The sequence below is a fragment of the Pelecanus crispus genome, chromosome 4 (assembly GCF_030463565.1).
Source record: "Pelecanus crispus isolate bPelCri1 chromosome 4, bPelCri1.pri, whole genome shotgun sequence".
NCBI lineage: Eukaryota > Metazoa > Chordata > Aves > Pelecaniformes > Pelecanidae > Pelecanus > Pelecanus crispus.
The window spans coordinates 56647266-56672971 of record NC_134646.1 but is presented as its reverse complement, the minus strand read 5'-3'; the positions used below and the strand labels follow the sequence as shown (position 1 = coordinate 56672971).

General features: G+C 41.0%; 2 protein-coding genes across 47 annotated transcripts in view; one reads left to right on the top strand and one right to left on the bottom strand.

The window, feature by feature from the left end:
• Nucleotides 1-11822, top strand: part of FIP1L1 (factor interacting with PAPOLA and CPSF1) — a 43829-nt gene extending 32007 nt beyond the window's left edge. For 31 of the 46 annotated variants that reach the window (XM_075709965.1, XM_075709981.1, XM_075709963.1 and 28 more), the window contains 3 exons: nucleotides 4153-4378; nucleotides 10619-10756; nucleotides 11502-11822. In XM_075709965.1, the coding sequence (XP_075566080.1) occupies nucleotides 4153-4378; nucleotides 10619-10756; nucleotides 11502-11649 (512 nt within the window). In that variant the 3' untranslated portion in view covers nucleotides 11650-11822. Of the gene's footprint in view, nucleotides 1-4152; nucleotides 4390-10602; nucleotides 10757-11501 lie in introns of all 46 variants that reach the window. The other 15 variants (XM_075709994.1, XM_075709985.1, XM_075709971.1 and 12 more) reach the window with 3 other exon arrangements.
• A 1430-nt stretch (nucleotides 11823-13252) lies between these two features.
• The window catches only part of LNX1 (ligand of numb-protein X 1), a 65374-nt gene continuing 52920 nt past the window's right edge, over nucleotides 13253-25706 (bottom strand). The window contains exons 7-10 of the mRNA XM_075709069.1: nucleotides 23348-23525; nucleotides 21209-21437; nucleotides 14109-14267; nucleotides 13253-13388 (exon numbers count right to left, since the gene is read on the bottom strand). Of these exons, the coding sequence (XP_075565184.1) occupies nucleotides 13253-13388; nucleotides 14109-14267; nucleotides 21209-21437; nucleotides 23348-23525 (702 nt within the window). The remainder of the gene's footprint in view (nucleotides 13389-14108; nucleotides 14268-21208; nucleotides 21438-23347; nucleotides 23526-25706) is intronic.

Below are 25706 nucleotides of genomic sequence, written 5' to 3'. Positions count from 1 at the left end.
GGCTGCAAACGCACACTGCTAGCTCATATTTAATTTTTCATCCACCAGTATCCCCAAGTCCTTCTCTGCAGGGCTGCTCTCAATCAATTCATCACCCAGTCTGTACTGACATTGAGGATTGCCCCAACCCCGCTGTAGGACCTTGTGTGTTGCCAGTCATGCCTCTGCCTTCAGTGCATCTGCCATCCAGCCCCATTCGTAGTACCTTTTCTTCCAGGTGACTTTTTCTGTCTCCTTGCTCTTTGTTCCTTTGGACCCTAGCTGCTGGGAGGAGAAATTATAGGGAAAGTTCTGTCCAGTTCTGGGGATACACAATGCTCAACACAGATCAAACGTTTGGATAATGTATCTCCCAAATGCTCGTAAGTTTTTAGAGAGGATATAATAAAATGACATTTTTGAATGGTTTGTAATTTCTTGAAGTTGGAGCAGTTTATGGAGTAACAAGTGGTACTTTGTTGACATTGAAAGGATCCTCATCAGTTATCAAGTGTTTGCTTTCATGCATGGAAGCTTGTTATGTTTTCAAGAATTCTTAATGTGGGCAAACAGCTGCTTCACACTAACCACGTTTTTAGCAATAATTGAACTGTGTTTGCTGAAGCTTTAGCAAAAAGGTAAAGCTGAGGCAGACAGCTAAGATACCCAAGTGACTATTTTGCTGAAGCTTCAACACCTAAAGCTGTGCAGAGTATCGTAAGGAGAGCAATCTTACAGTCATTAGTATGTACATGGTATCTAATATATAGTTTCCAATTTAGAATGTTTTTCACTTTGGAATCTCTTTTATTAGAATTTGCTATTCTGTCAAGTATTGTCAGGGACAAAACAATATTTCCAAGTTTTATGTTGACCCTCAGAGGTGATGGCATGCTTGTGTTGTTGCAGTAGCAGTATTTGAAAGATGACATTGTGATCATGCCAACATTGAATTTTAACTTCTTCAGCAGGGTTAAAAAATTACATTTGTGTTTGTATGGTTATAGAGACCAAGGAGCCCAGCCTGCTCCCATCTTCCCAGCCTGCTCCCATGTTGCCAGCGTATCTGGCATCCCTATTGTGGCAAAAGCTTTCATATTTGCTGCACAGAGCAAATTGTCTGTCTCTAAGCTGTGCCTGTCATACGGATTTTTGGATCTGTAGAGGCTCAGTGGCATTTTATTGCTGCTGTTCATCTCTTAGTGAAAGATGTTTTCCTGGCCAGCATCTTACTCTCACAGTGCCTGTCTCACATGATCCGCTGGCTGTTATTTTACCAGTGCTCTCCATGCATCAGAACTTAGGTAAATTGAGGGCTTAGCAGCACAAATGATCATTTTAATTAAGAGTCGCTAACTAATTTATTTTAATAGTTGCTCTGGATGATAGCACGGAATCTCCAACCTTTTGTATTCTTTGCCAGTCTGTATGTTTCATGGCTTTGTCAAAACTGGGCAGGGAAGATGAACATGTGGAACGCATTGCAAAAAATACCAATCTTGATTAAGGCTCTAGCCTTTCTTGTGCCTATTCAAATTGCTAATCTCATGCCTTGGTGTCTTTTCCCTAGTGGTCAGGCATGTTTCCCACTGCAGGCCCATTAGGAAGGTGGCATAGTAAAATAATATTCTTAACTTGTACCTTCAAGAATATCTTTTTTGTCTTTGCACTCTCCACTGTATCAATGCAGTTTTGGCAATTTGCCCTTAAATCCTTTCACAATTCAGTGCTACCTTAGCCATCAGATCTTTGAATTTTATTGAGCTGTCAATATATGGCACTGCGTTTGGTCTGTCAGTGAAGCGGCTTGTGTTGTATGCTTGTTTGCTTTTTCCTCAAGCATTTCTCTGTTTTGTGCTCTAAATGTTCTTTACATCTTATGAACTTGCAAGAAGTTTAGTGTTACAGAAACAGTTTGAGAGTCAGTATTTTTTGAGGCACAAAGAAGATTTATTAATACATTTGCCTTACACTGTGACACAATGCACCTTTAAATTTTTAAACCATCTCCAAAACAGGACTTAAGTCTCCAAATCTATTGACTGTTCAAAAATCTCTTCCTGTTACAAAAATAAAATCAGAGTTAAACTTTGGAAGTGTCTTTCTTTTTGTAGAAATTATTGGAATAATCCATGTAGAAATACTAAAAGTGACAAACTACTTCATTCTAAGTAGTAAATGCAGAGCACCAATTCATAGTAGAAAGTAAGCTTCTTGTGTGTTGTGAATAATTAGTGGTGAAAATCTAGGTATAAAAATGTGCAGAGTGTCAAGTAACTGGTTTATCTCAGGTTATTGGGGTGGAAATGACATACTTCTGTCTGAGAATTACTGCAGATGTGAGGGAGTAACCAAAATTTATCATAAAAGTTTATACTACCATTAATAAGAATAATTGTTCTGTAGTATACATTTGAAGTTAAACTTAAGTTTACACTCAGATCAGAATATTCTGGCAGCCAGTGTATTCAAGTCTCGTAGACCATACGTATGTTGTTGACATAGTGGCAAGTCAAGGAAATTAGCAGTCTTTAAAGTCCAGCTGGTTTTTTTGCTATTTCTGGCTGCTTTCCTTAGAAGAATTTCAAGTTTTGGCAGTATAATGAACAACATACTATTGTATTAGGGTATTTTTTCCTGTTAACTCCTCATTTTCTCTGTAGCCCTGAAGTGAAACAGTGTCAAGCATTTTGTTAGAGGCAAAACCTCGTATAAATGCTTTTTTAAAGAATTATAATGCTTTTCATTGCAAATGTATTCTAACAATGAAGTGTTTTTTCCTGCTCCACTGCCTGCTAAAAAGGTCTTTTGTATTCCTCCTTTGGACGCTTGGCAAACTGCTGTCTTAAGCTTCTGCCAAAGCTTTCTGGGGCAGGCATACCCCAGACATTGCAGGCAAGGCAGTCTGAACATAGCTGTCAGGAGAAGCCACTGGTTTTATAACTCGACAGTATTAAATACAGCATCAGTAACGCACTTTACATTGTTCAGTAGATATTTATGTCAATTATACTATTAACGTCTCTTTGTGACACCATGGAGTCAAGTGAATATTGTTCTCATATTATAGATAATGAAGTGGAACTCAAAACAAACGATTTATTGAAGGCTATGTTATCATTGGCTAGCAAGGCAGATAAGCAGAAAGTGGGAAGTCCTCTGTACTGTAAGTCCACTAGAGAGTGCTGTTTCCAGTTAAATACTACAGCCCTTATTTTTCAGTAACAGGACGCATTCACGGGGCTTCTGGAGAGGGAGGGCAGGGCAGAACAATTGGGGCATTAAGAGTAGTAGTTATTTATTATATCGGTGTTGGCAGAAGGCAATGGAGAAGCATATCCCTTCTCTCTTCCCATTGCTGGTTACCTAAAAAGTTTGTGAGACAATGTTATGACTTCCTTCTTAACTTCTTAAGCGTATCATCTTTTAGATTAAGATAATATACTTAATTTTCTGAAACTATTATATTTTAGTGGTAATAGTGGTTGTGCTGGGTATTCATTAGAAATGGTATCTTACAAAGCGTTAAGTGGGAACGTTATTTCTTCTCCCCAGAATGACTTTATGGAAGATATTTCTAAAGTTGCTGTTACATTCTGTAATCAGAAAAGCATGGCAAAGCACAGCATAGAATATAAATTAGTGAATGAGAACATTGTAAATAACAGTCTACTTTAAATACAATTATTTTAAAGGACAAAAGGATAAAATATAAAAATAGTAGCATCTAAATATAAAGTTGGAAGCATCCTTTTTTCTTACTTATCTGAACTGTACTTTCAGAGCCACTCAGTTTCAAAGGCAGTTTTGTTTTCTGGTTGTTTTTGTTTTGTTGTTCCCCCAAAACAAAGCCAGTTGACCATATAAAATCAGATTCTTACAGCAAATCTGTGTACGATATTTTTTTTTTTTCAAAAGGATTTAGGCAGTCTTAGTGGTGTATATCCTGATTCTGTACATCTTCATAACGAGTATTTAAATGAGTGCCAAAGGCCTTTATCAGCATAATGGAAAAAATGCAGAGTTTGCTCAGAATTAACTTTTATGTGAAAAGGGAAAATTGGGAAATGTCATTGGAGGAGGCTGACAAATGTCTGTGTTTCATGCATAAGTAGTATTACAGTTTTCATATGGTATCTGATTTTGTTCTAATACCCACATCTTTTTCTTTAGTCACCTTACCACCCCTTGCAGGTTCTGCTCCTTCATGGTCTAGTCTTATGGACAACAGCAAACCGTGGGATTACTACGCACGAAGAGAGAAGGATAGGGAACGTGAAAGAGAACGATCCCGAGATCGGGATCGCGATCGGGACCGGGACCGAGACAGAGATCGAGAACGTACCAGAGACAGGGAAAGGGACCGAGATCACAGTCCAACTCCAAGTGTGTTCAACAGGTTAGTGAAATGTCTTAAGCATGCTGTGACTCTGCTCAAAACCCCGTTTCTCTGTTAAATAGTATACTTCAACATTAAAATTTAGTGTTCAGCTGTATGGTCCAAAGAGCTAGAGGGTGTGGCTTTCTCCCCTTCCCTCTTTTCTCTTGGAAACTATAATTACATTTCTAAATGTAAAACAGAAGTGTAAAAATTACAGTATACGTCCAAACTGGTCATAGTGCTTTCAGGTTAAAGGTGTGATTTAAGCCCTGTGAGTGAGATATCCAGCTCTCTTTGACATCAGTAGTTCTGGAAAAATCTACAGAAGTACTAAATGAATCTTAGTTGCCAATTCGGTGCTAAGAGCAATGTGATGTAACGTTTGACCTTAATTAATTGTGTTATGAGCTGCTAAAATAGTTAGTTTGATCATTAGCACTGACTGGATAATAATCTGTCCTATCTTTTTTAAAACTATTATTTCAAGGTCAAGAACTTTTTTTCATTTTCAGGCAGATGATGAAAATAATGGCAGATAACTTTATTCGGCTTTCAACTCTCTAATTGCTAAAAAAAAAAAAAAAAAGAAAAAAGCTGCAACTGTTCTCTGTTCATGTGCACGATTACAAAGCATTTAATGTTGAGCTTGCTATGACTCCTTAGAGCAGAGATTGCCAGATTTGTCTAAACTTACTTTGCTCGTTATTTGCTAAGTATTTTGGCATAAACGTCTTGATGCTTTTCTCAGTGTTTTTTGTTAAGTTTCAGTTTTTGCAGAATATATATGTTGGCTATTAAGCAGATTATTTTTACCAGTGGTTTTAAACTGTGGGGAGTACGAGCACCCAGAGTGAACATGACTTCAGTTGAGAGATGACATTTTTTGTATGATAATTGTTCACTGAAGACCCAAACTGGGTGCAAGATAGGCAATTTTCGACATATGCAGATGTGGTGATGTCCTCTCCCATGTGCGTGTGCTATGTTCCAGGGTCAGTTTCTGAGAACTCAAGACCAATCTAAACATCTGTTTCTCAGACAGCTTGATTGAAGGTCAGAAAGGAGCCTGGTCATTCAAGGGTGCTTGAAATGAACCTTAATAGCTTCCAGGCCTAGAGAAATCTCTGTGCTGCTGCCAGAGTTATCTGTAAAGGCAGGGGAAGAGCAGGCCTCAACTTTTTTATGTGACTAAATTATCCACCATCTGTAGCAAAGCTGTTGCCACATGGCTGTTTAAGAAAAGGGGAGGCCCTTAACTACTCTAAGTTGGTTTGGGAGTCACAGAGAAGGTGGGAGAGGCTTAAGCAGAACATGCAGATGTAATGGGTTTTTTTTAAGAAGGTTTATTTTCAACTCCATGCACTTAAGAAAATAAAATGAAACAAGCTATGAGGAAGAGAATGAGAACTATTTTAGCAACTGCCCAAATGCATTACTTATTATTTAAGTTCCCTTTGTTTAAATTTAAGCAACACTGTGGTGAGATTTGGAGTAAGCATAATCTTTAGCTTTTTACTGCTCAGAAATCACTGCTTTCTATGTTTTTAGTGGTTCTTTTCCAGATAAAAAGCCTGTATTTGTGCTGTAGTATTTCTTTAAATTGTAAGAAAATGGTAATTATTTTCATTCTATTAGTATAACCAAAATGTGGTTTAAAAATGAACCTTCAGCTGTCTTTGTATTATATTCCACCTTTACCCCACTATCCTCAGATGAAATTGTGCATTTTTACAATATATCTCGCTCCGCCCACTTGAGAAGATGCCTTTCTTTTTGGACTGTTGTCCCTTTTGCAAAAGTTTTCTGTTTTTATAGTTTCAAGTCAATTAGTTACCACTAAAAATGTAAACTTTTGAATTTTATTGACATATTGATACCTTACCATTTTGTGTTTCTTCCTTAGCAATTTCGGGGGGAGGGGGAAAAAGCAAAACCCAACAACTATGTAGGGCCCCAGAACCCAATAATCCCATGCAGCAGAGCAGACAAGGGTCTGTCCGTCTGGCTGGAAAGCAGCTACAGGAGAGGACTTGGTGTCCTGGTGGACAACAAATTGAACGGGTCTTGGTACTTAATGAGTGATAAAGGTCAAAATGCATTGAACTGCATTAGAGTATAGCCTGCAGGTGTATAAGACCATTATTCCCCTCTTATTTGGCACTTGATACCATGTGCAAAGTACTGTGCCCAGTTTTGGGACCCTTGGTATGAAAAAGAAGACATTGACAGACTGGAGAGTCCAGTGGAGTGCTGACAAGGTGGTTAGCAGGCCTAAGGGGACAGAGTTAATTTATCTTGAAAAGAGAAGGATGAGGAAGGTTCTTAAAAGCGGTTTTCAACTACCTAATGGGTGGTTATAGAGAAGATAGAGCCAGGCTCTTTTTGCAAGGTGCATGGAGAAAGGACAAGAGGTAATAGTTAAAAGTCACAGCAAGGGAAGTTTCAATTAGATGGGGGTGGGAGGAGTGAGGAAGCACAAAAAGAGTGATCAGGTAGTTCGACAGGTTGTCCAGAGAGGCTGTGGAATCTCGGGCCTTGAGATACTGAAAACTTGACTAAACAAGGCCATAAGCAACCTGACCAGGCTTCTGAGTTAGACCTTTTTTGTGAAGGGGGTTAGCCCAGGTGACCTCCAAGAAGTCCCTTCCAGCCTAAATCATTCTGGGTTCTTTGTGGTAGGATTTTTGAATACATGGGAAATTTTTTGAATACAGATATCGGAAGTTAGACATCTCTACCAAAGTGAGCTCTCCTGATTTGTGAAGTTAATAGCTTGTAGTCTGTTTTCAAAAAGTAACCAAAGGTGTAGAGAACAAAGAAAGATTTTATGGATTGGACTGTTTTGGGGCTTTTTTGCCAGGAGGGCATAGGTAACTATGGGTCCTCTTCCACAGATCAAAGGTTATAGTGCTCTCGAGGCTGTCCCTGAAAGGCTTTGATATCTGGGCTTACATTACAGTTACAAAATGGGAGATCGCTGGTGTAACATTGGGTATATGGCATTTATTCCTGTTCCTGAAAGCTCCTGACATACTGGACTTGGCAAACTGGATGTTTTGCTTTACTTATAGAAAGGTTGTTTATGTTCAGACATACTTACAAGCTGTCATGGTTCCTTAGTAGTTTGCCAAAATAAGGTTTAAAAAGGAGTATCAACAATATTTTTAACTTTCTCAAGAGTGTTTTAAATTAGTTGCATAATGGAGCAAATGCAGACTGTGGGTTAATGTTAAAGGTTTTGAATCTCAGCTTTGAAACCAAGCCAAAAGTCTACAAGTAGCCATCTAATTTCCTATGGCAAGCTCATCAGAAGGCAGTGTTGGACATTCAAATTTTAACTTTTTAATTAGATGCTGATCATCAAAATGTTAGTTCTGGGAAGTAATATCAGATATTGGGAGTAAACTATATTTGAATTGGTTCTACCTTTTTCTGTCCCTGGAAGCCTGCAGGAATGTAAGGCTTCTAAAATTGTGATGACTAGTGACCCTCTAAAGGTGTGTTAGTACAGGAATCCCATGTCTAACAAAAATTTTCAGTTGTTGTTCAAATCAGAGTTTACCTTTGGTTCTAACTTTTGGTGGATTTCAGAACCTAATTTAATTTAATTTTTAACATTATACTTTTTTTTTTTTTTTTTTGTATTCTAAAACTGAGCTTTATAACTAGACTTCACCAGGCACATGCTGTCTTTGTGGTGCTACTTTATTACACACCAAGTTAAGACACAGTTCCAACATAGATCAAATGAAGACCGTCATTCTGAACTGAAAAACTAACTGCTATGTAAGCTAGGCTAGTCTTCTCTTCAGTATGACTTGTCCTAGAAACTAGCAGTTGATACCAACCTTCATCTTGCTATGACATGTGATAAGGAAACTCTTCTAATCGTTGGGTTTACCCCTTTCCCTGAAGCCTTGAGTTAGTTTCTCGTGAGAAGAAATGCTCAGTAGAAAAGGACTTGGACTGTAAATGTCTCCCCTACACTTCCCTCCTTCCCTGACAGTAGAGTAGAAACTTGAGGGTAAAACAATGGTGAATGATTGATACAGATAGAAACAGGTTGAAGGCATAGGACTTCAGGTTTCAGCATTGTAAGATTTGGGATTTATTTGCTCCCTTCCCCCCCACCCCCAGCTGCTCTAGTTTACCCGTCTGGGTTTTACACATATCAGCAGAGCAAGTGAATTTATTTTCACAAGCTGGACTATAACCTAGGGTGCCTTAAGCTGGCTGTGGAGTAGTATCATCAGAATTCATGTTCTATGGCTGTACTGCCTTAATTTTTTATAAGCTGATGTGTCGCTGTTGTAGGTTTTCTTGTGGGAAAGACATGTTAGATTTAACATAGTCTTCAAGTGTTTAATGCAGTTGAATTTCGTTTTTGTCTTCAGAGAGGGACAATAGTTAGAAGTGGTAGTGGCATGATGCCTGTGAGGGTGACTGAGCACGGCACAGGTTGGCCAGTGAGATTGTGGAGTCTCCATCCTTGGAGATATTCAGAAGCCCTCTGGACATGGTCCTGGGCATCTGCTGGTCCTGGTGGCCCTGCTTGAGCAGTGTTCTGGGCCAGATGGCCTCCAGTCATGCCTTCCAACCTCAACCATTCTGTGATCTGTCACAATTGTACTTTGCAGGATTTGATCGGCTTACTCTCAGATCTGTAGCTGTAATGTAGTTGTAAATGTTATAAGATTTTTAACAATACAGGCAATCAATGCATTCATATTACTCGGTGACAAATCATAACTTTGAGTTCTTTAGTAATAGCTGTAGTATTCCTGATTTTGATGTGTATTTTTCATGTCCCTTAGAAAAACAGTATTTTCTGCAGAGTGTTTGATGCTTCTCTGCAGTGCCTTAAATTGCTAATTTTTGAAATTTGCTTCATGATATAATCATACAGAGTTTCATTGAAAGACTAGTGCTGTTGCTTCAGGCATTCGCCCCTCTCACTCTGAGCTTTCATGCATAGCTGTAATAATCACTAATGTAACGTCTTCGCTTGGGAAATGGCCACAGGATCCAAGTTATGGCAGATGGAATTGTTTTGATCTAAGTTCTCACTGCTTCAGGACATGAGAAATCTCTTTGGGCTTGAGCTGTTCTCCTTGTGTGACCTGTCTGATCTGTTTTGCTGCTGTCAGGGACCTCAGGAAGAGACTTTCTTTTAGGTAAATGTTGGCAAAGATGGAAAGCATGAAACACTTGGCTTTTGTCAGATTATAGTATCTAAATTGTTACCTGTTTTAATTACTGTCTCAGAAAGCCTGGTAACATTGTGCTTTTCTTTAGGGCTTGGTAGGGATCTTCCAAACTATGGTTACAAAGACTTCATGTGATATAGAAATAGTTAGAGTTAAGTTCATTTGTGTTGAAGTCTCATTGTTAAATGATACTGGACACTACCACTGGGTAGGATTTTCTTGGTAGAGAGATGATGAAATGAGTGTGCCTTTTTAAGCTATGCTAATGTAGCATTTGAGTGTTGTTGGCCAACTATAGACAGTGCTTTTTTTTTTTTTTAAATATCACTAAATTCTTAGAACTGCCCTATTCATCAAGTCAAAACATGAAAATACGTTCTTAAGTAAAGCCTTTAAATTCTTGTATAGCCTGTCATATTTAGGGGGTTTTACCAGCATTGTGGCAGGGCAGCTTTTGTAGTAATCCAAGAGAGGAGTGGAAATAGAGACAGCATTGGCACTGGAGAGAAATTAATTTTAAAAGCAATGCAAAACATTGAGTATATTTTACTGTTGGTCTCTTTGCACCTAGCTTTTCATTTCTTGAAGCTGATATAAGGAAACATATCAATTGTACCAAAATTTGATTTAATTTACCCAAATGGTGTAATAGTCAAAAAGTGTGCTGGTAAGTGTTGAGCGTTACACACACTGATCTGAAAACATTACTAAAGTTTATGTAGGATTGTATCTGGCTGTGAACAAAGTACAGGTTTAAGCTAACTGCTTGATAACTCCTGTAGAAACTTAATGTGACACTGTTGTGTTCTTTTTTCCTTCCATTTTTATTGAACAATCCCCTTTCAAAATTGCATTAACCACAGAAGTCTAGTGTGTAAGGTGAAGAGCTTTAATGTCCTTTTAGCATATGTTGTGGATCTCTTTTAGAAACCCAGAAGCAATATTAAGATTTTTCTGTCATTTATCTTTGAGAGTGTGTAAGAATTTCTTTTTTTAATATATATACTGCTTGGTATGTTACTGTCCTGAAAATAGCTTCTTTTTTAATCAGTGATGAAGAACGATACAGATACAGGGACTATGCAGAAAGGGGCTATGACCGCCATAGAACAAGTAGAGAGAAAGAAGACCGACACAGAGACAGGAGACACAGAGAGAAAGAAGAGACTAGACACAAGTCGTCTCGAAGGTTTGATTTTTTTTTTTTTTTTTTAATAGGATATGAAAGACCAGTTTAAAAAAAAAAAAAAAAACTTTTAAAAGAACCCCAAACAAACTGAGGTTTTGTGGAAAGACTGTAAACACTTAGATGTGCTGCTTGGAACAAGTCTGCCATATAAAATGTGGACAGACAAGAAGCAGTGTTGGCCCTGGGTAACTTCGTATCAAATGATGTACATGACAGTCCTAGCTAGTGAACAGAAATTATGAATTTGGGGAAAGAAGGGTAAAAATGGTGGGGCAGAAAGAGGTGGAGTGAAGCTGACATTCAGCAGCATTAATGTAAGAACTCAACAGTGATTTTTAGTAAGTAAAATAACCCTCATGGTCACTTGATAGAAATTGTTCAACTTGATCCTTTTTAAGTTAGAAATAAAGGTTAAGTCCAGAGAACAGGGTCAATAAGAGTGTTAAACCGTTAAGGGATGCCAGTAGGGACATGGCATTATTGAAAGTATTGCTATTAGAATATGGGTTACAAATGTGAAAAATCATTCCAATTACCCAACAAAAATTACCAGAGGGGTGGATGTATGTACCATTCCATGAAAAATTCAGTTTGGCACTGACATCCGAACACTGTATGGGTCAGAACAGGAGCAGGTGCCAGTTCTCAAATACGAATGCAAATGCTGGTTTTTGGTACTCTGAATTAAGTGGCGCCTGAAGTGTCATACAATTATTTGAGGTATTTTTTCTCTATATTTATTTAGTAACAGCAGACGTCGTCATGACAGTGAAGAAGGGGACAGCCACAGAAGGCACAAACACAAAAAATCCAAAAGAAGCAAAGAAGGAAAAGAAGCCAGCGGCGAACCTGCTCCTGAACAGGAAAACACTGAAGCTGCCCCTGTGGAATAAGCTTGTGTGATTTTTGCCTACTTGCATATATATTAGTGCCAGAAATAGATTACTATAAATCTTGTTATTTTTCTGGGTATTAAAATAATTTGCTCTTAATCTTGTTCTGTTAGTTTGAAATCAAAGGTTACTTTGGTTTTTTTGAAAATAAAAGAATGAATTTTTCATGTTAAGATTCCTGGACTGACTTTGTCTTTTAAGAAGCAGTGAGAAAACATCTTACAGCTAGAGGCTTATGCTCTTACAATATGCGTAGGGCTTAAATTCTTTGTATCAAATCATCTCCTTTTTTTCATAAGCCAGTGGGAAGGTCATTCTTTTACTGACTTTAGAAACAGTGTGCCTTCGCTTTATTATATACCAACATCTGGAACAGTGGGGGTTTAGTACAGCTTTTGGAGTTCGTATTTGAAAAGGTCATCCTTTATTACAGGGACAGGCAGGAATTGCAGACTCTTCAAGAACCTTGTACTAAGGTGAATTGAAAAAAATCAGGGAAACTGTTCTTAGTCTGATGGAACACTGACTGTGCTGATCATACACTTAGTAATTATGTCTGGTTTGTGTGAGTGTGCAAGGGTGAATTAAGCTGGATAATCATCCCTGCTGCTTTTCAGTGGCTTAAGAGAAAGTTCATTTTAGTCTTTGTTCTAGGGGAACAGCTGTCCTTAACATGATAAAGAAAAACAAACATACCATCTTCCCATTGCTAGCTTGTGAGGAAAAAATAAGACTTTGTAACATGGGTAATTTGCAAAGAAAGGCAAAGAACTATTTTAAGAAAAATATAAGACCATCATCACTTTCAGGTTTATTCCATCCAGAACAGTATCAAGTGTGATTGGCGTGGCAGTCCTGCACAAATTGTACTGCCCTGTCAGGGTGCTATTTAGAAGACTGACTTGATGGTATTAGCAGGGTGCAGTGTACTTCCTGAAAAACAAGAATTCTGTACAAGAATCCTAGATTTAATAGTATAATCAAAACATATCAGGGAAAGTAGGTTGTTTGGTTTTGGATGAAAATAATGTCTGTACAAGTACACAGTTACAGTTATTTTATTTTAGAAATGTAATTCACAGTTTTACAGACTAACAAACAGTACTTGAAAGTCTTGAAAATACCAGCTCCATGCTGACCATGAAAAGGTACACATAATCAAAGTGCTATTAATGTGTTGGATAAAAACCTTCACCTGATTTTTGCAACTAGAAAAATTGCAAGAAATTTTTCTGTAAGTTATTCAAGGATTTCTTTTTGTAAATCAAAATAAAGTGGGTGAGCAGGAGCTGCTGCTCCTTAAATTCATTATTATTATAATGCGTTAAATATATATATATTTAAAAAAACAACATAAAAACTTTAAGAACACGGGGAAGAAAGGACTTAAGTCTGTAGCTTAAATCACTCTGAAGTGGTTTTCCGACAGGTGTCCCTGCTTTGCCTAAACCTGACTTTTCTTGACGTGCAGGTTGAAGTTTCACAAACTTTTTCTTTATAAACAAACACATATTTGACCCCCCCCAAAAAGCAAAGACCGATGTTCCTTTTTTTTTTTTTTTCTGTGTTAAATTACTTGTCATACTCTCCATGAAGACTTGTTTTATAAAAAAGTGCCAGGCCAGGACACAATTGTGAGAGTAATTTTTCCTTTCAGTTCTTTGAGCATCCTTGCCAAGCAGGTGTGCATCATTCCTGATGTGTTCCTGCCATTGACAGCAAGGAGGATGTCACCGCATCTGAAAAACCAAAGGCAAATATGAGAGAACAATTAAACAAGGTGACTTGCCTGAAATGTTTGCAAAGGCCAAAGCATGTCCGTAAGCTGGGTGGAAGGGGTAGAAATGAGTATTGCTGTTCTTTTTCTGACTAACTACTGTTCATGAATAAGGGAATAAAGCAGGTGAAAATACTTGGGTGGTTTTTTTTTTTTTTCTTTATAACTTTATAATTAATTAGACATATTTGAAAGAAAATAGGATATAGTTCTTTCAGATGTCCGTGTTCTGAACAAACTATGTTTTAAGACTTCTTAATTGGTTTAAGTTTGCTCCATAATTCTGCATTTACTGTCTTAAATCGTGTTGGTGTTTGCAGAGAAGGTGGGTGGGTGGTTCGTTGGGTTTTTTTGAGCTGGGGATGTGGAAAAGTTGCTCTGTGCTGGCATGCTTTGTACTACCCCAGAGATCAAACTGACTTATCTTTATACTTACTCATTATACTAGCGATTGCTAGACATCTGAAAACATTCTACCATGAAGGCAAATCTATTAAAGTTCAGGACACTTAGGTCTTGTTTCCAGGTCTGTCATAGTCCTGTATCAAAGAGTCCTTTCCCCCCCCTCCCCCCCCCCCTCCCCCCCCACTGTCTTCATGAAAACTTGTTTAAAAAAAAAAAAACACACAAATGAACTAGATGAAAGACTTAATGCTACTTTTCATTAGATAGTTATCGTTACCTAATTCTGCCATCATTATATGCTGGTGTTCCCCCAACAATGGATTTGATAAAGAATGGTTTGTTCCCAGTATGTTCTTCATAACCTCCTACGATGCTGAAGCCAAGACTTCCAGATGTATTTCTTCGTAATACAATTTCTTTGCAGCTGTACAAATACCTGAAACAAAGCAGTCTAATTAAATGTCTTGTGGTTAACTTTAGATTCTGATGAATCATTAATGATGAATCTGCCTTTTCGTACACCCGTAGTGTGTTTTGAAGATGCAAAATAGCACCGAAGTTCCACTGTATTGGACACCTACAGTTCCCTTCTGGTTTTGTAGTGCTGCTTTCCACAACCAGTTACATTGTTTCGTAGGGTAAGAATTCATGCAAATAATCTAGTTGCAATTGAAAGTGATGGAGAAAAACACTTAGCTGAGACTGCATTTAATATTTGTAAACTGTCATCCCAGAGGCTATTTCATCTACCTTGTACAGTCCCGTGACTTATTTTATCTTCCACATAAGAGAGCCTGTATGTGATTAACTGTGTCAAAAGCAGTCAGGCACTTATTACTGTGGTGCATGTCAAAGCTAAAAAACTTCAAGGCCAATGAAATGTGCCAGAATTAAAAAAATTGCAGAGGTGACATAAAGAAAAGTACCAGTGGAAGAAGGGATCCTGAGCTTTTCTTGTCAAGTAACATGGTAAGTCACAGCATGGAAGATGAGAGAAGCCTGTCCATGTCAGTCAGTGCTTTGGAGTACTGAGACTGCCGTCAAGAAGAGAGCTTGTCCTATCACCATTAACACAGTATTTTATGGTAAGAGAGCTGAAATCTGCCTCTTCCTCTGTCTTTTAAATTTGTTTTATGATACTGTAAGTTACGCTGAGTCAAAGCTTAGCTGAAACAAAGAATGGGGGAAAGCAAGAGTAGTAAGGTTATTAGACTCCTACGCATTGCCTATTGCGCTGAGCACATTAATAACCTGAATACCTGCTTTGTTTCTTTTTTTTTAACCAAGCAGGAAAACACAAGATTAATTTCATTAGTTACAGAGCAATGAAAATTTCTGTGCTTAGTACTTAGCCCACTCATCATTATTGGTGTACCCAGGAATGACTGAAGAGCCTGAAAATCGGTTTGCTATTCCAAATCTGAAATGATGGGCTGGTCTACAGCAAGCAACTGCTACAAGTTCTATTCAGAGAATCTAGGTTTCTGAGAAACAGCCAACACTTCTTCTGAAGAAAGATAAGTAACTTTATCTTAAAGACCAATGGGTCTAGCTTTTTTTAACTTCTATTTGTCAAATAATGCTTTTGCTGTGTTTCACAGCAGGATTTTATAGTACTACTAGATTAGTCCCTCAGGACCTACAAATATTCACCTGCTGCCAGGATGGTAGGTATATAATATTTGGAAAAGAATTCACTGGTTGCTAATGTAAGAAACAGGTGACATTTGGCTCTTTCCTCAGCAGCCAGGCATTATTACTTTACCATCTGTGGACTTCTTCAATGTGCAAAATCACTTAAACCCTCTATGTTTGATGGTACTTATCAAGGTCATGACCAAGCGATGCCAGGATTCAGCCGGTAGTGCTATTACCTAGTGTTGGTTTTGGGGGGCAGGGGTCTCTGCTGCCCAGCGCTCTGCTCGCTGCCTTAAGGAGGACATTGCTGAAACTGAAAGGTGACCGGCTAAATCCTAATGCCTTAGAAAAGAAATAGCCGAGCAAGTAAAGACATGAGAAGAAAACACAGTGAAGACAAACAAGGCTTACATGCATTCTGTACATACAGTCTGTAAGGTTAGCAGTTACACTGGCTCCATCAGTCCAGAAAGCAGAAATACATACTTGCTGTCGAAGTGTATGCTAGATTTAAGTAAAAGACACGGCATACTCGCATTAGGATTGTTCTTTCTGCCAGAGCAGAGGAAATACATGGGAAGCAACAAGGAGCAGAGAGAAGCTGCTCTGTCCTGACTCCAGCCCCCTGCGCTGCCTGTCACCTCACCAAAGGGACGGGGTGTAACCTGCTGTGACAACAAGGAGGGCAGAGGGATCAGTGCTGGAGTGAAGCTGAGCATGTGAAAGGGGGAGGAAAGGGTTTTCCAGAGTGTTTACAGGTTTGTTGTCTCTGGTTCCCAATATCCAAATTCATACTTAAATGTTTTAAGTTAAAATCCCCAAGCCAAGTCTGTTTTGCCCACAAGAGTAATTGGTGAGTGATTTCCCTGCCTTTACTTCGACCCATGAGTTTTCTCACTCTTGTTCTTCCTATTTTCTCTCGTCCTGCTGGGGGTGTTGAGCTGTGCCCATGCTTGGTGCAAGCCCGGTCCAACCCATCACACTGGCCATAGATAGCAGTTGATGCTTGACAGAATAGGAGCGCCTAGGTGGTGTTTACACCTTTAAATTGACGTTTCCTTATCTTCATCCTGTGAGATAGAAGGTATAAACACGGCAGTGCACCATCCGTCAGCTATGCATTAATGCTGTCAGAAATGGGGAAAGGATGCTGGGAGGCAGGCATGCTCCACTCTGAGCTGTGGATAATGCTGTTACCGCTTGCTCCACGTAGTTTAGTGCATGAGCAGCAATGCCTGCTCTGCCTGAGCAAAGAGCAGCCCGAAGGGAATTAGTTCATTTGGGTCTGTTTACGGCTGTGTAGTAATAAAGACAAGCTAGAAAAGAGAGAAAATGAAATAAGTACTTGCATCATCTGAAGATGCTTAGTGTGTTTGAGTAGATTACTTCCCTGCACTAATGAAAGCCCCAGCCTGTGTGTTTTGACCCCATTAAAGTGCCATAACCACTAAACTGCAACTGGTCCAAGCAGAAACGTCTTCTGCATTGGAAGAGAGCAGCTCGCAGTCTTCTGCCTCTATCTGTAAATACTCCAAAAGCTGAGGACAAGGAGTAATTTATGTGTGAACTTGCCTCAGATTCAAGACTTGAGGATAAACAGTGTCTAGACACAGGGTCCTATCATAAGAAATACTACAACTGAGCACCAGTTACTGATGCGAGAGGAATTTAAAAGTGCCTGTTTTCAAGTAGTTAAATGTGCAATTCCCTGCTGCTTTTTGCGAAGCATGAGTAACCTTATGCTCTGGGAATCAAAACTAGCCTGACTTCAGGAGGACTTCAGCAATAACAGGTACAAAAAGCATGACTCCCTCCCCCCACTCCATTACACTAGATGACTGGCAGTGGCATACCATACTATTTGAGAATTACTCCCATCAGAGCCCCACAGCCTGGGTGGAGTTAATTCAGGGGAGTTCCTGTCCTAGTTCCATGTTTTACGTCCAGTTCTAACCCTGGTTTGCAGAATGACTTTGGCCACCTCCTGTCTTTCTCATCTCACTTTGCAGATGAAGAAAAGCACTCGTGTGAAGTACTAATGTTTGTAAATGTTATGACAGGATGATCTATAAAGTATTTTTAAGTGCTAGCTGGGGGAAGGAAATGTGAGGAGAGCAAAGAAAGGAGAGCAGGAAAACAAGCAAGAGTAGAAGAAACATCACAGGGCTGGGGAAACGCTTTTCACCATCTGCTCCACATTATTTTCTTTGTGCATGCTTCACAACAACATTTCCCTCCAACAATAAAGGAGACCTGTCTTCCTCAACAACAAACGATTAAATTAGCTACCCTGAAACAAGTCTTTGGGCAGGAATGCTTAAGGTCCTGCATCATTGCTTCCTCCTCCCGCCCAGCCCGCAGCCCCTCTGCTCAGATGCGGTCCAAGTTTTGACAGATGTCAGATGCACATATGCGTCTATTTTATAACCGCCGCATATTGGATCGTACTACAGAAAGAACAGAAGAGTTGTTTATGTACTATCAAGCCATATATAAGTGACCGAGGCCAATTTTAAGATCTCACAAGAAAAGGACCGAAATTTAAGTGACATCCACAAATGTTAAATTATGCAAGACAGCTTTTCCAAGGCTTTGAGCTTTGGAGTGAGGAGTCAGACAACCTGTCTGATTTCTGCTGCTGCTGACTTGATCCAGAAAAAATAGTGTAATTCCCTAACTCTCAATATTTGTGCCTCTTGTCTGTGCTCATTGCTGTAATGTGTATGCAGTCCTTGGGAAGGGGGCAAGTTCTGCGCTAGTACAGAGAATTAGGCATTTACAGTACACTAGGCTCAAAAGTGAGGAAGGCACACTTAATCATTTAGCTATTATTAATGTTTGCCTGTTTTCTGCCTCATAAGTCATGGACAGAGGTCTGTAGACATCATCTAGTGTTTAGCTCAACTCAGCATATTTAATAGGACCATCCTTTGCAGGGTTTTCATCAAACTCCATGGTTTTTGAACATGGAAGGAAAGACACCTCTCTTGGTTTCCTGAGCCCAGGTGTCCTGCTCTAAGCCGTGATGTCAGGCTGCCTCTACACTCTCCACCTTCCTTGCTGTGAACACATGCTGCACTACCATGGCTTGCCTAGAGCCACATCTTTCCCTTCTCGACAGAATTTAAAGAATCCACCGTCCAGCCGCCTCTTTCTTTTTTTAATTGTGCCTGTTCCTGGCCTACGAGTGTCACCACCTTTTCTATGTATTCAGTTTTCCTTATGTAGGTGTTGCCTGTCCTGCCCATCTTCCCAAATACCTGGTGTGATCCTGTATAGTTGCGATATTGACATTTCTACTTTTCCATCAGCTGCACCAAACGTTCTCAGAATTACATGCCTTGGAGCAGTCCCTCTGGTAAATGGTATGGCTTTAGTAATGTCATCACAGCTCTAATTAAGGTCGGTGATTCTTCACCATTTTGCCCTGTAGCTGAACATCAGACACCTTTACCAAGACGGACCTGTCACACATGTCTTTGGACAGAGAATAATTTTCTGTAACAGCCTAGAAAGCATCATGAGACTGCTGCAATACCTTGAGATCTAGTGGGATGTAATCCTTGCCAAAAGCAAACTGAAAGCTAGATAGGGAAAAGCTAAATGCTCAGACTGGAGGGAAATGAGTTAATGTGATACACGTTCTGGTGAAAGAACTTGTTGAAGGACTTCCAGATGTCTGGTGTGGGCCCTGGAGAATCAATACAAGAGTAAGAGGGTAAGCACACTCATGCCGGGGAAGACTGAAGGGTCTGATAATACCTAACGAGCAAATCCAAAGCTGATCCTAGCACCCTTACTCAACCAACCAGCTACTAATAAGGATGCAGTGCACCTTTGTTACTGTGATGTCTAATCAGCATTGGTCCCTGTCTTAGTCTGATGTTCAGAGCAGTGTACCAGCTCAGCATACCAATCCCCCTACTTTTCTTTGGCAGCAAAGGGCTGTGCTGTGCTCTGTGCATGGGGTCGCAGCTGGGGATAGAGTTACAATGAACTCCTGTCTTCAGCCTTGCTGACGCTGGTTTTCCTTCAGACCAAAGGGGTGGGAATGGCTTCATACACACAGCCTTCAGAGGCGGGGAATAGAGTGAGCTTAGAGGCTGCTTTTAAAATGGGAAAAAAAAGCTCCTTTTCCTCCCAAACTTCAAAGCAGAACTGGCTGATGTGAAACCTGGGTGCAAGTCTGCAGTACTGTGGATCTCTGTCCTTCATCTCTGTCACCTTGCTGAGGACATGGGGACTTCAGGCAGCTGTGGGTAGAAGATGATGACCAGGCAGCTCAGGTTTTCTATACAGCACAGTGAAGGTGGGGTTAGGCCAGGTGTAGGCAGGGTGCAATTATTTCAGCCCATCTAGCAATGGATGGTGATCAAAGGCAAGACTCAGCATTGCAGATTGCAGCATCTATAAGACCTCTAGCCTGCTTGCTCTCTTTCTGCTGGGAGTGTTACCTGTGCTCCAGTGCCTTCATGTTGGTGTGTAGCTGGTCAAGCTCAGGGGTGCAGAAGAAGTGAGCAGGAATGAGGACCTCCCTGGGCTTGCCTGTCTGCAGCAAGACTGGGTGAGAAAAGTTTACCGTCGCCTGGGGTAGCAAGTTATGGGCCATCCATTTACTGCTTTTTTCTTTTTACTGCTTTTCTTTCACAGGAATAAGGACCTAGTCCTCTCCACCGGGGCACAAACCTTTCATCTGTGGGGGACAGACACACAGCCTGCCTTCTGCTCCTGCAGTACTTCAGCACATATTACACAGTCATTAGTCTCAGACCAAGCCCCGAAACACAACTGGCCCTCACAGCAGACCTTGCTGCAAGGTGAATGAGCTCAAAACAGCTCAAGCCAGAAGGAGGGAAAGCATCTAACCTGCTATGCGAGACTGGGAAATAAAGAGGAGCCCGGAAACTGTGCCTAGAGCAAAAGCCCAACTGCAGACCATCTTTTGATGCCCTCCCATAAAATAGAAAGAGGAACTCTGAACTGCTGCCAGGGTTAGGAGTATGGGCAAAAGTAACTTGCAAGTTAAATTCTTCATTCCTTAAATTGAACACCAATTTCAACTGTGTGATGCTAGCTTTGCATATTCACAGATCCACAACATGTCCTCATTTAATACTTTACAAAATGTCGCTGAAGCTACAGGTATACACCCTGCACACGGAGTGTGTTCGAGGGAACTTAACGGCGTGCAGCGTGGCTTTTATTATCCTCACTGAAACGACAACACAGCTGCTTCCTGTGTACGACAAATGTACTTCTTTCAGTCGGGGGTGGGGTTAAAAGAGGTGATTTGGAGATACTGGCCAACTGCACGCAGTTTGCAACATCTGGGCAAAGTCAAACAGTTCAGCTGGATTTGGCTAAGGAGAAGGGCTGTGCAGCTTGAGAGCTGCAGGAGGGGTAGCTCTGCCTTCTGCAGGGTGGTCAAGCCTAGACCCCAGTTCAGCAAGCTCCTGTATCCCTGCAAGCTTTTCCTTTCACTCCCTAAGTGCCAGATATGTTTTCAAGACTGGAACAATTCAGGATCCTTTCCTCCTTTGCAAGGGGATCTACGTGTCTATTTTTCCATGTATACATACCCATTTACAAAAGGGAGGTATTTAGAGTCAAGTCTGCGACAGTGCCTGGATTTAATTAAGATGTCAGTGCAATGAATCATGCCAAAAGAAAGGATTGCCAGAAAATACAAATCTTTCCTCCCACTCCCCTTCAGCAAGAGGATGCAATCTGTGGACTTACCGTGGCAGCCCCAGCCACATAACCCAGGAAGGTGACCACTCGCTGCTCTCGCAGGTCGCCTGCGTGGCCTCATGGGGTGGCAGGTGGCCCTGCTCCTCCTGGGCTTCGCATGCTCTCATCTCCAGGGCCTTGAGCACCACTGATGAGTTGGTGTTTTTCAGCAGGGCGACGGCCTCGCTCCGGCCGACTCCCGTCAGGTCAATCCCATTCACATTCAGGAGGATGTCACCTGAGACCGATAGAACAGATGATAAAAAACCCTGCAAGTGTTTCCAGGATCTCCTCCCCACCCCCACAAACAAGGTAGTCAAAGCCACGGCCAAGAACTTGCTGCCTGATGAGGCTGTTTGTTAATCCTATCGTTTAATGTGGATGCAAAGCATATGTTAGTAAACATGCCACAGGCATGAAGGAAGGGGCTAGATCCCTGCACATAGGAGCATCGCTGGGCTGGATGGAGGCTTTGGTCCTGGTTTCTTGTCACATCGTGTCCTGCAACTGGAGCTGAACAGCACAGCTGGGGTCCTGCTGTACCAACAAACTTTGGTACGGGCATCTGATGCTAGTCCAGGTCTCCGAAGCCCACTTCCAGCTAATAACTTCTGTACTCAACCTGAGCTTGAAACCTGAAAGCTCGAAGGTGGTTTTCTCCCAGTGCTCCTTAAGCTGAGGACTGTGGCTCCAGCTGGCTCTTCATAAAGTTTGCTTCGCAGAATAACGTATTATTATTTTAATGTTAATGCCTGTTTGAATGGCTGCAAGCCAAAATGTCTTTCTGTATGCCTTATTTATAATGTAGGCACAGCAGCTTCGGAGAAAAATGCAAATATGACCTCAATTACTACCGGGAGAACAATAAAGACATCATTAATGTCATGCAAGCGGCCATGGTGCCAAGCACTCCACCACCCTCCACGGCACACTCCAACACCAGGGCTTCCCTGGGTGCTCTCTGCGCTTCGCCTGCATGCTCCTCCAGGCAGGGGCTGTATTCACTGGCAGTCCAGGCAGCGCGACGTGAACATTAACCTCTTCTTCTGGTCTGCCCCAATGAGACAGACAACAGCCTAAGGGCTGCTCTAAACCATGGAGGCTTATGGCGCTCTTCTAACATCACGTATTCATTTGTTTCTAATTTTATCGAATTAACTAGGCTGAATTTTCCATGCTGCCTTATGATGAATATTTTTTGGAAAATGTATCCCACTGAGAGGCAGTCATTTCCCAGCAGGAGGAAAGGGGAAACCTGCTGGTTTGCTCCTGTTGTCATGTTCTGACATGGGTTTTGATGAGCAGCCATATCTCCCGCAAAGGGGAGGTTCCTATGCGTGCCAGTGCCGGCCACTGTAACCCAGGCTCATGGGGCTCGGCTGTTCTGCAGCTATTCTGCCCCACTTTTGGGTGCCTTCACTTCCCTCCAGCTTCTGGGCAGTGACTGGGCTGAAGCTGAGCATAGGGGATGAAGGGCAAGAGGACAGGGAGCTGTGTGGTTGCTGGATGCAGGGTACTGAGGTACTTGGCTCGTGGAGATGTAACATCCTGAAAACTGAGAGTTTCACCATTCCTCTACTGCCTAGCTATTCCTGCAAAATCCACTGACAAAATATGCACCTCATCTTACTCTAAAGGCTTATTTATGCAGAGGGGGCAAAGCTATTAACTTTATCACTCTGTTACATCAAGACCCAAATGGAGTTACTAAGCCAAAATTTCCAGACGTGATATTGAGCCACAAGGCACTAACAGTGCCTCATATATGATGGGAATTCTGCTCCTTTATATTTCTGTCAAAGCCATGAATGATATGACAAACAAGCACAAAAATTTACAATAAAAACCCATGAAGGTTGCACAATGAAGATTTCAGTAGTTAGGAGATGGTGGTGCAAGCTTATTTTCCCGTGAAAAACTAATTATTTTTTTTTCCTACCAGAATATGCCTACATCCCACTTCACAGAGATGGTGATGGCTGCATATTATACCTTTTCTGGTAGCTGACTTGAGACCCTCTAATCTCACACAGCCCCAAATCTGTGGGATGGCTGAAGATGTCAGGGTGTGATGCTCTTTCACTATCCCTCTGTTTTTCAAAGGAAGACTTTGAATTAAAGCAGGCTTTCAAAATCCCCTCTTTTTACCTGTTTTTATCCTGCTGTCTCTGCTGATAACTCCCCCAGGTTCGACACTTATCACATAGATAGGCAAATCCCATTCCCGGTTAGATGCTCCGCCTGCTACAGTCATTCCCAGCGATTCTGTGTGATCTTTCCAGACATCCACCACCTTCTCATGACAGGTGACGGCGTGAAGGGTGCTCTGTGATGGAGAAAACAGCAACAACAAACACAGTGGGCGTGGGGACATCCCTGACATCTTAGGCTTTTTCTACTGAAATGAATATTCATTGAGGGAATACCAAAGCACTTCACAGCTGCCTGCTACGCCTGGCCAGATAGCAGGCATGACTTTTTCCAGGGCTTAGGCATCCGCAGAGTCAGAGCTACCGCCAAGATAATCCGTGCTTTAATAGCTAAAGTCAGGCACTGCTCCCGCCAAAATCAGAAGTGTTTTAGTGTTGAGACAATAGAAGCAGGTCTTTGACATGTAAACAAGGAATCCAATTTAAAAAAAAAAGTGTTCTTGATATCTTATGATATCTTAATATCACTAGCTGTCCTCATATCTTTGACTATCAGGTCACGATTCTTATCTTGCTGCTTGCAGTCTGAACCTCATCTGTATAGTTAATGAGAAATGGTCCGCTTGGGTTAAAGGAATAAAACTCTTGGGGACAGATTAGAAGATAGACACTTCATTTGCTCTTCCAGATTTCTGTGTTTCTGTATAAGTTACTGGTGGGAATACACTCGAAGAAGATGTGTTTCTGTTCAGGAAAACAGAAGGACTTTTACAGAGTGAAGAGCCAGCAGCTTCCAGGGTGCTCTTCCTAGTGCTTGTGCTTAAAAAGTGACTTTGGGACAGCCACCTCTACTGTCTGAGGACAGTCATCCCTTTATTCCTCCCCCTGAACAGGAAAAGTTACACACACGCCCCACTGGTCATGCAATAACTAGTGTACAAGCGAGGGTGAAACAAACTCACAGGCGGCCTCGGGATGGAGAGGCAACACAAGCTCCAACGAAACCTGTGAACCGAATGTCACATTTACAATGCATGCAGCCCTTACAGAAGGGTTCAAGAGACAAGGATGCTTCTCCAGAAAATCTGGATTTAAATGTTAATTGCTTTGATTTCCTTAAGTATTTCATAAGCTGTACTCCTGGCAACAGCTCCCGACGATCTCAGCCCCTCTTGCAGGAACACCACCATACACTCCAGGTTCATATGTAGATATAACAGCATGCTGCTATATACATTTCAAATGTGTATTAACAAAACCCCCAACCTTCTCATTCATGAATGTGACCTCACATATATAATATGCAAAAATAAATTCTATAAAACTCATTTAGAGCCACATTAACCTCTTCTTAGAAATCCGAGATCCCACAAAGACATTCCACCGCGATTCCTGGGCCAGCAGCACAGAAAGTGGAGCAGGCGACTCCCTGTCTGCTCCCGCAGTGATGACGATGGATGAAGGAAGACAGCGGCAAGAAGTTTTTATGGGACTAGGGCAAGCTATACCTTTGTTTTGTGTTTTTTTTAAAGGTATGCATTAACTCTGCATCAGGATTTCTGTGATGCCATACCGACAACAAAACCCAGAACCTTTTAGCAGCTTAGCAAAGGATCTCTAGATGCTTGAGCAGAAGAACAGTGGCTGCCACAGAGCTCCAGGAACAAAAAGGCAAAGAGCTCAGTGGAAAAGGTCTTCTCTTAGTCACCAGGACAAAACCCAAACTGGTATGGTTGTTTGGACATATCACACCTGATCTATACAGAACACAGGCACTGTGTCAGAGTAATTGGGCTTATGGCTTGCAAAGGAACCTAAACATTTCTGAGGATTTTAAAACATTCCCTTTTAAAAAAATATACATGTTCTAGTCCAGATAATTTTAACCTTTCACCTTTGTCTTTAAGGTGTAAATGCTTTAAACATAGTAGTTCCATCTTTGTGCAAACTAAACTTAATGTTTCATCCATGTTTGTGCAAAAACATTGTCCTTTTTCCCTTGGAAAGGAATGGCTTTCCATCAGGAAAAGGCCACTTACTGAAGCATGAAGGATAGGGGTACTGCTAATTTTCACAAAAACGCAGTCTGAAATTTTGTAGAAGATCATGAAATTGGAATTAGACTTGCAGCTCTGAGTGTTCAGAGCAATCCTGTTGCTTCTGCAATGTCCATCATGTCTCTGACACCAAAACCAGCTGACAAACCAGCTAGTGCTCTATTTTTGAGGAATCAGCACAGAGAGAAGCAGATTTCAAAGCAGTGCTTGGTAAAATGTTGTCCTGTTACATTTCAATGAAGAATCATAAAGTACTGGTACTTGTACGCTCAACCATGTAGGACCAGTTTTCCTTTGAAG